Source organism: Eriocheir sinensis, chromosome 28 (assembly GCF_024679095.1).
Source record: "Eriocheir sinensis breed Jianghai 21 chromosome 28, ASM2467909v1, whole genome shotgun sequence".
NCBI lineage: Eukaryota > Metazoa > Arthropoda > Malacostraca > Decapoda > Varunidae > Eriocheir > Eriocheir sinensis.
In genome coordinates this window covers 6,469,662-6,482,132 of record NC_066536.1, presented here as the reverse complement: position 1 = coordinate 6,482,132, position 12,471 = coordinate 6,469,662, and the positions used below count along the sequence as shown (strand labels likewise).

The following is a 12,471-nucleotide window of genomic DNA, read 5'->3' as shown; positions in this document are numbered from 1 at the left end:
TGTTCACTCTTTTTTGTATTCATTCGAACAAATCTTTATCCCTTTTGTGCTAAGGGCACCAGGATAAAGCACCAACACCGAACAGCATCAGGGCACCGAAACTAACCAACAAGGGCACCCAAACGGGACATCATCACGCCACATTTTCCTCGGCCACTTATAACGCATTTTTTTCTTCTGTTTTTCAGACGAGGTGATCGAGACCAGCCAGGCGCCGTCCCCCGGGGTGTCGGTAGGGCCCTACTTTCTGTCCCCCGGCAGCAGGAACGTCACGGCCACGGTGGGACAGACCGCCTACCTGCCCTGCCGCGTGGCCCAGCTGCCCAACGAAGCGGTGAGTGTGGGAGGATGAAAGGAGGGAGGCAGGGCGCGTTAAAAGATAATGTGAACGATGTATCAGGGGAAGGAGGAGGAGGAGGAGGGAGAGGAGGAAGAGGAGGAGGAGGAGGAAGCAGAAAGATGAAGGCAAGACTGAATGGGCGGGTAAGGGAAAGGGGGAGGGGATGAAGGTCGTAGGGCAGATGGATAGGAAGGGTTGAGACTTGAGTGGGTGCTGGAGGAGGAGGAGGACGACGAGGAGGAAGAAGAGAAAAAAGAGGAGGCAGGAACAGGAAATGAAGATTAGACGAGTGGGGGAGAGTCATGGAGGAGGCAAGGACTGAGGAAGAGCTGGTGAGAGTCGCGGGACAGAGGGGAGGAAAGGAATATGTTGAGTGGGCTTTGGGAGTGGAAGGAAGGGAAAGGAAGGTGAGACGAAGATGTAGGTTAAAGGAGACTGACAAATGAGAAAGGGGTTGTGTTGCAGCCAGGAAGGGGAGGTTAGAGAATGGAAGGATAGGATAAAGTGACGTTGAAGTGTATACAGGGAAGGAAAACAAGAGAAGTCGAGGGAATGGAAACAGCCGAGTCCACATTTAGTTCATGGTGTGTCTTCTACGATACTCACGAACAGCTCTGACGGGGAAGGAAGTCTCGGCCGAAGATTGGCTTATTCTCGTGGCTCACAGAGAAAGGCGTTTGAATAATAGATGGAAAATAACACGTGATTGGATGAGAACAATACAAACACACCGAACACACACACACACACACACGCACACGCACACACGCACACCACACACACGACGTCTTTCACCACCACCACCACCACAAGGGAGCACAAGAGATAATAGAGGATGCCGACAAGAAATAAATGGACTTGGGAGGAGATAGAAAGTTTTCCGCGATAACTCATTTTCTTGTTTAAAGTCGGAGATGAAGTTTTAGTTTTAATGAAAATGGAAGAGGATTTTCAGGGTTGAGAAATGTGAGCCGAAATTTGAAACTACACGGAATTTTGAAGAGAGGGTTTTGCCTGATGGAATTTCGTTTATTTTATTTTGTCGGAATGTAAATAGCATCTGTTCTTGTATACGTATCTTATTCTATCTCTATCTCTATCTCTCTTTCTATCTATCTACATCTTTCTATCTGTCTATCCGTCAGTCTACCATTCTATCTATCTGTTTATCTATATCTATCTGTCTGTCTATCTTTCCCCTCTTCCTCTTCCTCCTCCTTATCCTCCTCCTCCTCCACCTCCTTCTCCTCTTCATATCTATCATTCTATCTATCTATTTATCTATATCTACCTGTCTTTCTATCTTTCGCCTCCTCCTTTTCTTCTTCCTCCTCCTCCACCTCCTCCACCTCCACATCACTCCTCCTCCTTCCCCTTCCTCCTCCACCTCCTCCTCCTCCTCCTCCTTTAATTAAACGCCATGTAATCTTTTCCTTCTCCTCGGCAGCAAGTTTCCTGGATCCGAAAGCGGGACCTGCACGTGATGAGCTCCGGCATGGTGGTGTTTGCATCCGACCAGCGCTTCCAGGTGAGAGTGAGAGTGAGAGTGAGAGAGTAAGAGTAAGAGTGAGTTCGAGTTTGAGTTTGAGATTCAGAGTGAGAGTGATAGTGTAAGAGTAGGAGTCAGTTAGAGTAGTAAGTGTAAGGAAGTAAGAGAGTTTGAGTTTCAGAGTGAGAGTAAGAGTGGAGGAGTAAGAGTGAGAGTAAGAGTGGAGGAGTAACAGTGAGAGTAATTAGAGTAGTTTTAGGAAATAAGAGAGTAAGAGAGAGTAAGAGAGAGAGAGAGAGAGAGAGAGAGAGAGAGAGAGAGAATATATATATATGTAAGGCTAATTGCTCATAAAAACGCTGAGCTTCGCAAATTTCACGAACAAATCCCTCGTTAGAACCGAAGTAAATTAAAGCGAAGGGGGAGAGGGAAAAATACCACATAAATTTGCTCTATGAATAAAGCATTTGCTCTTATCTCATTAAACCTGCCGTCGAGTGCATTACAGGCTTGATCCCTCTCATCCACACCACCACCCACTCCACCCACCACCACCCACACCAAAACCACTTACGCCATGTTCAGACTCGATACACATACATAAACCCCCTACTCCACCACTTTCTTCCACCATGTACAGGACTGATCCCTCTCATCCATACCACCCATTCCACCCACTCCACCCACTCCACCCACACCAAAACCACTTACACCATGTACAGACTCGATACATATACATGAACCCCCTACTCCACCACTTCCTTCCACCATGTACAGGACTGATCCCTCTCATCCATACCACCCATTCCACCCACTCCACCCACTCCACCCACACCAAAACCACTTACACCATGTTCAGACTCGATATACATACGTGGACCCTCTACTCCACTTCCTTTCACCATGTACAGGCCTAATCCACGTCCATCCACACCACCTGTTCCACCCACACTTTCTTCCTTCCATTATGTACAGACCTACCTACCTACTCAACCTACCTCTGTTATTAATACTTACTCCACCTTTTCCCTCCACTATGTACATGCCTGTCCACATTCATCCACACCATCTACTCTTCTACCACTTCCTTCCACGATCTTCATCTATCCATATTAACTACTCCACTTCCTTCAATCATGTACAAGCCTGATTCACACCTATCCACATCCCCCACTCGTCCACTTCCTTCCACCTACACCAACCATTCTTCTTTCCTGCCGCCCCCCCCCCCCCCACACACACACAATTCACACCCTCAACCATTTCTCTCCTTTTATTTTCCGCCACCTCATCCTCACCCACCTCGTGTTCCACTTCAGTTTCATCCATTTTACTCTTTGTGTGAGCGTCATTACCACGATTACTTTTAACGTCACCACCGTCAACACCACCACTACTACAATCACCACCATTACTCCATCATCAATATCGTCACCTCCACCACTACACCAACACCACTACACCACCACCACTACTACCACATCACAACTACACTAACGCCACTGCTCCCAACATCACTGCCATCACCACCACCCCGACCACTACCATGACCACTAATCATTATTACCACCACCAGAGCCATAACTACCACCATCACGAACACCACCACCCCTGCCACCACCACCCCTGCCACCACCACCACGTATACATAACCACCAGCAGCGCTCTCACCACCGACATCACCGCCATACACCGGCACACAGATGGAATTGGTATTTTCGCGTTAAATTGAAACTAACGTTGCACGAACTGTTAATTTCAATTTATGCAAGCCATTAGGAAGGCCCCTCCCGTACACACACACACACACACACACACACACACACACACACACACACACACACACACACACACACACACACACACACACACACACACACACACACACACACACACACACACACATACACACAGAGGAAAAGTTGGAGAAATACAAATACGGAAACGGGACCACACGAGCGTAAGCCCAGGCCCTGTAAAGCTACAACTAGGTAAATACAACTAGGTAAATACACACACACACACACACACACACACACACACACACACACACACACACACACACACAATCCTCCTCTCCCCCACACACATACATCTTCCCCCCCCCATGAGCCTCCCACTCCCACGCACGTACCATTGTAATCACTTGGAATTCGACTTTTTTTTTTTTTTTTTTTTTTTTGCTGTTGTTAATGCCGTGCTGACCGAGCGCTTCACTAAATCTCCTTTAATCCGCACAGGTGATTCACTCTGACATTTTCGCCCAGTTTTTCATATATGTCTCGGCAGTTATGCGTTCTGTGTGTGAGTGTACAAAGGAGTACAAATGAAAAGCAAACAGCAACAAACCTCTTGGTCCTAAATAGGCTGTGTTTTGTTGCTACCATCTACTCTAATCTACGAGTCAGAGACACAGGACAGCAAAGGTGAAGGCTCCTACCTTCCCACCAGTCCCTCCAGCCGAGGCTGGCATGAAAAGGAAGAATACCATGTAGTATAGAAAAACTACAATGGAATTCTACATGGAAAGAAGGAAGATCATACACGACAACTAAGCTAACACTACTTTTTGTTAGACAGAAGCAAAATAGCGGATGTTCGGGTTAGCTTCTAAATATTTGTCTAGTCGGTTTTTGAACGTGCAGATAGTTTCGCTTTCGACGACGTTTTGAGGCAAACCATTCCATACATTGATGACACGGTTGAAGAAGAAGTGTTTTGATTCATTTGAGTTGAAACGCTTCCTCGTTATTTTGTATCCATTATTTCTTATTACACTTGATTGAGGGACTGTAAAATAATCATGAACATTATCGTTATCGAATCCCTTGAAAATTTTAAACACTTCTGTAAGGTCACCTCTTAGCCAGCGCTGTGATCAGCTGAATAAGTTAAGTTCTTTAAGTCTGTCTTCGTGTGTGGGGGGGAGGGGGGAGGGCTGTGTGGGGGGGTGGGGGTTGTGTGCGCGCGCGCGCGTGTGTGTGTGTGTGTGTGTGTGTGTGTGTGTGTGTGTGTGTGTGTGTGTGAGAGAGAGAGAGAGAGAGAGAGAGAGAGAATTTGAAGCCCTTTGGTAATTAACGTTCTCAGGTATTCATTAATAGATTTATTTATTTATTTATTTATTTATTTTTGCGAGGGAAACATCCTTTGAGTGAAATTCGTCGCTCCAGGGGTAACTTTATCATTTGCTTCTCCTTTTCCTCCTCCTCCTCCATCTCTTTTTCCCTTCTATCACTGTCTCCCTTTACTTATCTATCTGTTTATCCTTTTCCTTTATCTCTATTTATCTATCTGTCCATCCATCTATGTATCTACTGCCTGCTTTTCTATTTAAACATTCTCTTCCTTTTCATCCTCCTTCCAATCTCCTCTTCCTCCTAAACCCCTCCCCTTAACTTCTTTCTCCGAACCTCCTTTTCCTTCTAACATTTTCCTTCTCCTAACCTCCTTATCCTAGCCTACTCTCCCTTCTAACATTCTCTTCCTTCAAACCTCCTCCTCCCAACCTCCTAACCTCCTCTTTCTCAGCTTCCTCCTTCCGCTCCAAAACGTGAAACAATTAATGCAAATACGAGCTGAAGTTTTAATTGCTGGTTTGATTTATAGACGGGGGGTCAGACGGTGATTAACTGGCGCTCGAGAACTGCCAGGCGTAGAACGAGTGTCCGCTTGTACCCCATTACGCCCTTTTTTTCTAATCAAGGGTAGTGCAAGCAGAGGAAGTGAGTTAGTGGAGAAGGTACAGTAGAAAACAGAGCAGTGGGGAGAGAAGTGAGTAAATAGGGGAATAAAGAAGAGGAGGCGGGGACGGCAAATGGTGAGGGAAGAGAAAGGATAAAGAAAGGATTGTGGAGAGAGGTTAGTAAAGGAGGAAGAAGGATACAGAGGAAGAGGCAGAACAACAAAGGATGAGGAAAGGGAGAGAATAAAGAGGAAAAGGCAAGAACAGTAAATGGTGAGGAAAGGAGAAAATTAGAGAAAAGAAAGGAGAGAGGTGAGTAAGGGGAAAGGGTAAAGAAAAAGGCAGAACAGTATAGGATGAGGACAGGGAGAAGATAAAGAGAAGATAACGTGGTGGGAGGTGAGTAAAGGGGAGGATAAAAGGAAAGAGGCAGAACAACAAAGGGTGAGGAAAGGGAGAGGACAAAGAGAAATAAGCCATGTAACAGGAAGTGAGAGAGGAGGAATGACCGTGCCAGCGTACAGTTTATATGATGTAGGTTCGTTAGCTTTGATGTAGGAATTGTGTATCGAGTGTACTTTATTAACTTCCCCCCTTTCCCCCCCTACTCCAAGGTCGTCCACCCGGAGAAGTCGGAGAACTGGACGCTGCACATTCGGTTCGCGCAGGTGCGGGACTCAGGTGTGTACGAGTGCCAGGTGAACACGGAGCCCAAGATGTCCCTCGGCTACCACCTCAACGTCGTGGGTGAGTCAATCAAGCAATTAATCAATCATCCAATTAGTATTCTGTCGCCTTTGTGTGTGTGTGTGTGTGTGTGTGTGTGTGTGTCCTCTCCTACTGCAGGGTCTGGTGTTTGTTTACTATATTACGGGGCAGTTTGTCTCCAGTACTATTTTGTTGATCGTGTGTTTTTGGGGCCCGTATTCTGAAACACTTCGACTCTCATAGCAACTGTCTCTTAAGGGTTCTCATACGTATTTCTCACATTCATGCTGCAGAAGTCTTGTCAAACTATCACTAGTCTCTTAAAACTACAAATGGAAATACTAGCTAACACAGCCTCTACAAATGCCTCATCAAATGTGTGTGTGTGAGCCGGGAAATGATTGAGGATATGAGCATTTACAAAGGTTCACGGAGGGTTCATTCGCTAGTTTGTACGCACCTTCCAATTAGTACTTATGGTGTGTGTTAGCCATTTTTTTTACGTATCATGCTAATCACTATCACAATTAAGAAAAAAATAATGAAAAATGGAAGTGTCGTATACTAATTAACTACTGCCCAAATAATGAATGTTGGTTAATGTTTAGATCAAATTAGCCGGTCATTTTCACACCCCGCCCCATTTTCATTTGTTAATTGAAGGGGAACAACCTAATTTAGATTAATATGGCTTGTTATGGGTCTATATGTATTATCTAATTATCACCCCTGCTGTCGTTTTTTTTATTGTCTATTTCCTCTTCCTCCGAATTATCTTCTTGTTTCTTCTTGTTAATTGTTTCTTCCGTTCTCCTTTCTTCTGTTGCCTTTATTTCTTGTCTCATCTTTTTTTGCTATATTTTCTTTATATTTCTTCTCTTCTTTTCCTGTTACCTTTTTTTCTTGTTTTTTGTTTCTTTATTTTGTAACCTTTTCTCCTTGTTTCATGTTTCTTCTTTTCTTCTGCGGTTATCTTATTTTTCTTATTATCTTACCTTCTCTCTCTTTGGTGTTGCTCTTTTCTGTTGAGTCCTCCCTTCGATCATCGTTTTTCTTTCCTCCTTCGTCTCAATTTTGCAGTCACCCTGTCGATCGCCTCCTCGTTTGTTTCTCCTTACTTTGTCGTCCTACATAACTTTTACCTCCACTCTTCTGATAGTTCCTGCCTTCCTCGTCCACTTCTCTTCATCCACTCCGTCCTCTCCTCTTCAGCCTGTCGATCCTCTTCTCGTCCGTCTTTTCCCACTTCTTCGCTGGTCCGAGTTTTATGTCCCTTTTTTCAATAGCTCCTGTCTTCCTCCTTCACTTTTATGTCCCTTTTTTCCGATATCTCTTGTCTCCCTCCCTCGGTTCTCTTTATCTTCCTTTTTCTCTCGCTCTTTGCCGCCTATCCTTTTCTTCTTTTTCCTTTCTTTTCCCCACTGCTTTCATCACTTTTTTTCTCCCGGCCTCCTCTTACTTATCTTCGCTTTACTCACCGTCTGCTACATTATCTTTTTTTCTCTTTATCTTCTCCCTTTCCTCGTCTTTTATCTTTCCTTTTCCTCCTTACTCACCTCTCTCCCCAATGCTTTCTCTAAACTGTCATCTCCCTTTCTCCACCTTTTGCTGTTCTGCCTCTTCCTCTTTATCCTTTCCCCTTAATCCCCTCTCTCCCTAATCCTTTCTGTCTTTATCTTACCTCTTCACTTATCATTTTATCTCCCTGACTCATCCTCTTTATCTTCTCCAGTTATTGACCCATCTGTAGCCCTGTCTCTTCTTTACACTCCCTTTTCACTCATCTCTGTACCTTTGCCGTCTCCTCTTCATCCTCCCCTTCACTTCCCTGCAGCCTCTTTCTTTTCACTTCACGCTCCCTTTTCCACTCATTCCCTGACGCCCTGTATTCTGTTTATCCTCCTCTTCCACTTACCTCCTACCGCCTTTTTTTTAATGAAAGGTAGAGCAAGATGAGGAAAGGAGGTTAATTAATTTAGGAGGAACAGCGGGTGAAAATTAAGACATAGTGGTGCACAGTTGCATGGTGTTGGTGTGTTTTGTCCCCCCCCCTTTTTTTTTAATCGAGGGTAAAGGGAGAAGAGGAAGTGGGTTAATGGAGAAAAAGTTGGAAAGTTTCGTTTAGTCGGCGCAACATCTGTGGTCATATGCCGGAGAGAGACTGAAGAAGGAATTACAGGAGAAGGAAACAGATCTCAGGAGACGGGACACAACCCCCGATTAATATCTGGTACCCATTCACTGCTGGGTGGACAGGGGCGTAGGGTATCGGAAAAGGGTTAATGGAGAAGGTACAGTTGAGGGAAGAAGAAAGATGGTAGGAGTGTACAGTTGTATGGTGTATGTTCGTTGATTGTTCTGATGTTTATCGGGCAACTTATTTTTCACTCATCCTCTATCTCCCTGTCTCCCCCTCCTCCTTTCCCTTCCCCCAGACTCCCTCGCCATCCTGCAGGGGCCGGAGTACGTGCGGGCCGGCAGCACCCTCAACCTCACTTGCACCGTCACGCCGCCCGGATCACCAGGTGAGTTGCGTCCTGCATCTCGCCTCACCTGTCGGGGCTGTCTCTTGTTACATAGCAAAGGAGAAAGCCAAAACACTAAAAACGGAATGCAAAAGAAAAAGATGAAGCCTGCAAATTACTGCTTCCACAAAGATAGACTGGAAAGGGAAAAAAAGGGGTTCTAATTAATTCTAAAGGTTTTGCGTGTCTTATTCCTTCGCTCTTGTTCATTTGCGAGGCAGTAAAAGACAAGACGTCAGGCAGGGCGGCAAAACTCCCTTCTTTCTCAAAGCCATGATTGCTGTCGCGGCCAGGAGTGTGCTCCGTGATTCCATAAAGACCATTTCAAGTTCCTCCTGCCGTAATGCCATTTCATCTCGTTCTCTTATTTTTTTTTCTTTCTGCCTATGTCTGTCTGTCTGTCTGTCTGTGAGTGCGTCTCTCTCTCTCTCTCTCTCTCTCTCTCTCTCTCTCTCTCTCTCTCTCTCTCTCTCTCTCTCTCTCTCTCTCTCTCTCTCTCTCTCTCTCTCTCTCTCTCTCTCTCATCGTCATGTAGTCGTATCATATCACACGCTGTAGCTATTCCTTGCCTCGGCTCAGGTCTGATCTATTGGTACCACAACGGCGCCATGCTGGACTACGAGGGTCTGGTGGCCATCGTGACCCAGGAACAGGCAGCGGGCACCGTCTCCTCTCTCACCATCAGCCAGGCCGCGCCCAGCCACTCCGGCAACTATACTTGCTGACCCACGGCGGCGCGCCCCGCCTCGCTCTCCCTCACCGTGCTGCAGGGTGAGGCGCCTTTTGGTAACGCTGCTGTTTCGTTGCACTTCCTTCCATTCCTGACCCAGGCAGGTCCCGCTGATGCTCTTTTTCTTTCTTCTTTAGGAGAGCACCCAGCGGCCATGCAGACGAGCGGGGCACGCTGCCACGGTTCCAAGGTCTGGTCCTGGCTGCTGCTGCTGATGTTGGTGCTTCAGGGCGCGGCTCGGCGCAGATGATGGGCTCAGGTGAGTGTGGTCGGCAGCACCGACAAGGATAGTTGAAGATCACGGACGAGACACGATCGCGGCAGCACGGCAGCAGCGAAACGAGTGTTTGGTGCTGACGGAGGCCGTGACCAATGCCATGAAGGAACACACTCCTTCCTACCCGACGAGTGTTTGGTGCTGACTCAGGCCGTGGCGATTTCCCCCCCCCCCCCCTCCTGTCCTGACGAGTGTGTGGTGCTGACGCAATCCATGGAGGCATACACTTCTTTCCCCGACGAGTGTTTGGTGCTGACTCAGGCCGTGGCGATTTCCCCTCCCCCCCCCCCTCCTGTCCTGACGAGTGTGTGGTGCTGACGCAATCAATGGAGGCATACACTTCTTTCCCTGACTAGTGTTTGGTGCTGACGCAAACCCTGGCGCACACTCCCTCCTTCCCTAGAGGCCGCCGCCGCAGGCACAGACACGCCCGTGAGCACCGGGAACAATGTCACAGCGAGCACTGCTTTGTCCTGGCGTCTGTTGTGGCTTTCTGGTGCGAACTCTACTGAGGGAGGCGTGAGGTGAAAAGCGAGCCGGGACAGTGATGGTAAGGCGGCGGGGGTGAGGGGCGTTGGGACCAGGGGAAGAGGCCGGAGATGATGTCGCGAAGAGAGTGAGAGAGGAGTTGTGGAGACGAAGACACTTTTTTAGTCATGATGCTGACTGATATTTTATTCTTTTCCTGTGGTCGATCGGGGACAGCTTTATACATACCCAAGAGTGAGGCTAATCGTTATTGTACGTGTGTGTGTCCGGGTGTATTACAGAGAGAGAGAGAGAGAGAATATTGCATGCCCATGAATTATTTAAATGTATTTTTCAGGGTTTACAGCCTTAATAAATGACTTTGTTTTGTGACACGAAATTGCAGGCGAATTCTGACGTGTATTTGGCCGAAATTGCAACAGTTACTTTATTTTAGTTCGTTTTATTTTTTTTCCTGTCAGTGTGAAGGCGTTGATGTCTCAGTTTCATTAAATGTTCCCAACTAAATGTTCCCAACAAATACATTTTTTTGTGGAGTGTGTGTATGTGTGTGTGGTGCGGGGTGGGGTGGGGGGAGGGGGGCAGCAGTAAGGTACCTTTCAAATAGTGTCTATTGTTGTAAGCTGAAATGTACAATGTCCATTCCCGCCACACTGATAATAAAAAAAAGTTCATGTCCTTGCAATCCATTGTATGATAACAAAAATGGAACTATATTTTACTGTCGTGGATGCATGTCGTACGGTTAGTGATTGTTTTGTATAAGACCTCCCCGCTTCTCACCGCTCCTGGACCTGACTTGAGGACGCCATGCAGAGTTGATGTTTCTTTTGTGTTGAGTCTGTTCCGCTTGTCACCTCAGGGCCCGGCGTGAGGAGGCTTCTTCATAAAGGTCTCAGACTATGTTGACCACTAATTATATGCTTTGCGATATCTTTCTTTGTGACCACTCAATGAAACTAAAAAGCGGTGTGACTGAATGTTTATATTGAGAGAGAGAGAGAGAGAGAGAGAGAGAGAGAGAGAGAGAGAGAGAGAGAGAGAGAGATCAGACATATAGACATAGGACAGACAGCCAAACGGACATAATAGCTATGACTAAAAATAAAGGATGTGCTACGTAGTTTTTATTTTCAATCCTCTTAACACACTAGCACCAGAGAACAGTGGATACAAGCAACGCTGAATTAATCTCTTCCCATCCCGAGGCATCCCAGGCTAATGGATTCTTGCAGCAGACCCAGGGACTAATCAGACGGAGTTGAGCACCGAGGCCACGCGCAGCTGTAGTTTATTTCCCTACCTTTACCTTTACCGTCCCACCAGGTTGATGCACTATGTTTTTAGTCTTAAATTCAACAAAAACGGGAAATGTTTGAGCCTCAGCCAACAGCGGATGAGAGAAAACGTAATGGATTTTGAATGTTCAGCCACGCAGTAATCCAAGTTTGCTAATGGCTCATACACACACACACACACACACGATCCGGTACCTACACGGCCCGGTAGCTCAGTGGTTGGAGCGTCTGCCTCACAACCAGAAGGACCGGGGTTCGATTCCCCGACCGGGTGGAAGATAAGTTGGGTTTATCTTCTTTCACGTGTAGCCCCTGTTCACCTAGCAGTGAGAAGGTGCGCGACTTAAGGCGAGGAGTTGTCACCTCGTCGCGGTGTGTTGTGTATGAGTGGTCTCAGCCCTATCCAAAGATCGGTCACTGAGCTCTGAGCTCCTTCCGTACGGGAACGGCTGGCTGTCTCGAGAGAGACCCGCAGCAGACCAAGAGGTCTGCACACACACACACACACGCACGACTATGTGGGATTGGTTGTAACGAAAAACACAATTCATAAAAAAAGTTTCAATATAAGTCGTTGTTTATCTGTGTTTTTTTTTTCCTTCTAGAACGTAAAGATGGACAGAGAAGACCTCCTGATAATGTAGCTTTTTGTTTATGATGTTTTTCTCTTAAAACCTCTTTCTTTTTCTATGATATTTTTTTTGATTTATGATATCTTCAATTATGATTTTTTTTTTTTAGCCTTTCAAGACCTACACATAATCTTAGCTTCTTCACACTCCTCTGCTGGTTATAAAAAGAAACAAGATCGACAAGAGTGAATACACGAAACAGGAGCCAAACGGTGTCAAACTAAACAAACATAAGAAAATAAAAGATAACTTGGAATGACAGACACGGCGATTACATCACAGGCCTTCCTCAACCATACCT

General features: G+C 46.3%; 1 protein-coding gene across 1 annotated transcript in view; it reads left to right on the top strand.

The window, feature by feature from the left end:
* LOC127004427 (zwei Ig domain protein zig-8-like) overlaps positions 1 to 12,108 on the top strand; it is a 55,096-nt gene extending 42,988 nt beyond the window's left edge. The window contains exons 3-8 of the mRNA XM_050872107.1: positions 189 to 334; positions 1,788 to 1,868; positions 6,126 to 6,258; positions 8,655 to 8,744; positions 9,324 to 9,515; positions 9,612 to 12,108. Coding sequence (XP_050728064.1) covers positions 189 to 334; positions 1,788 to 1,868; positions 6,126 to 6,258; positions 8,655 to 8,744; positions 9,324 to 9,469 — 596 coding nt within the window. The 3' untranslated portion in view covers positions 9,470 to 9,515; positions 9,612 to 12,108. The remainder of the gene's footprint in view (positions 1 to 188; positions 335 to 1,787; positions 1,869 to 6,125; positions 6,259 to 8,654; positions 8,745 to 9,323; positions 9,516 to 9,611) is intronic.
* The last annotated feature ends 363 nt before the right edge of the window (positions 12,109 to 12,471 follow it).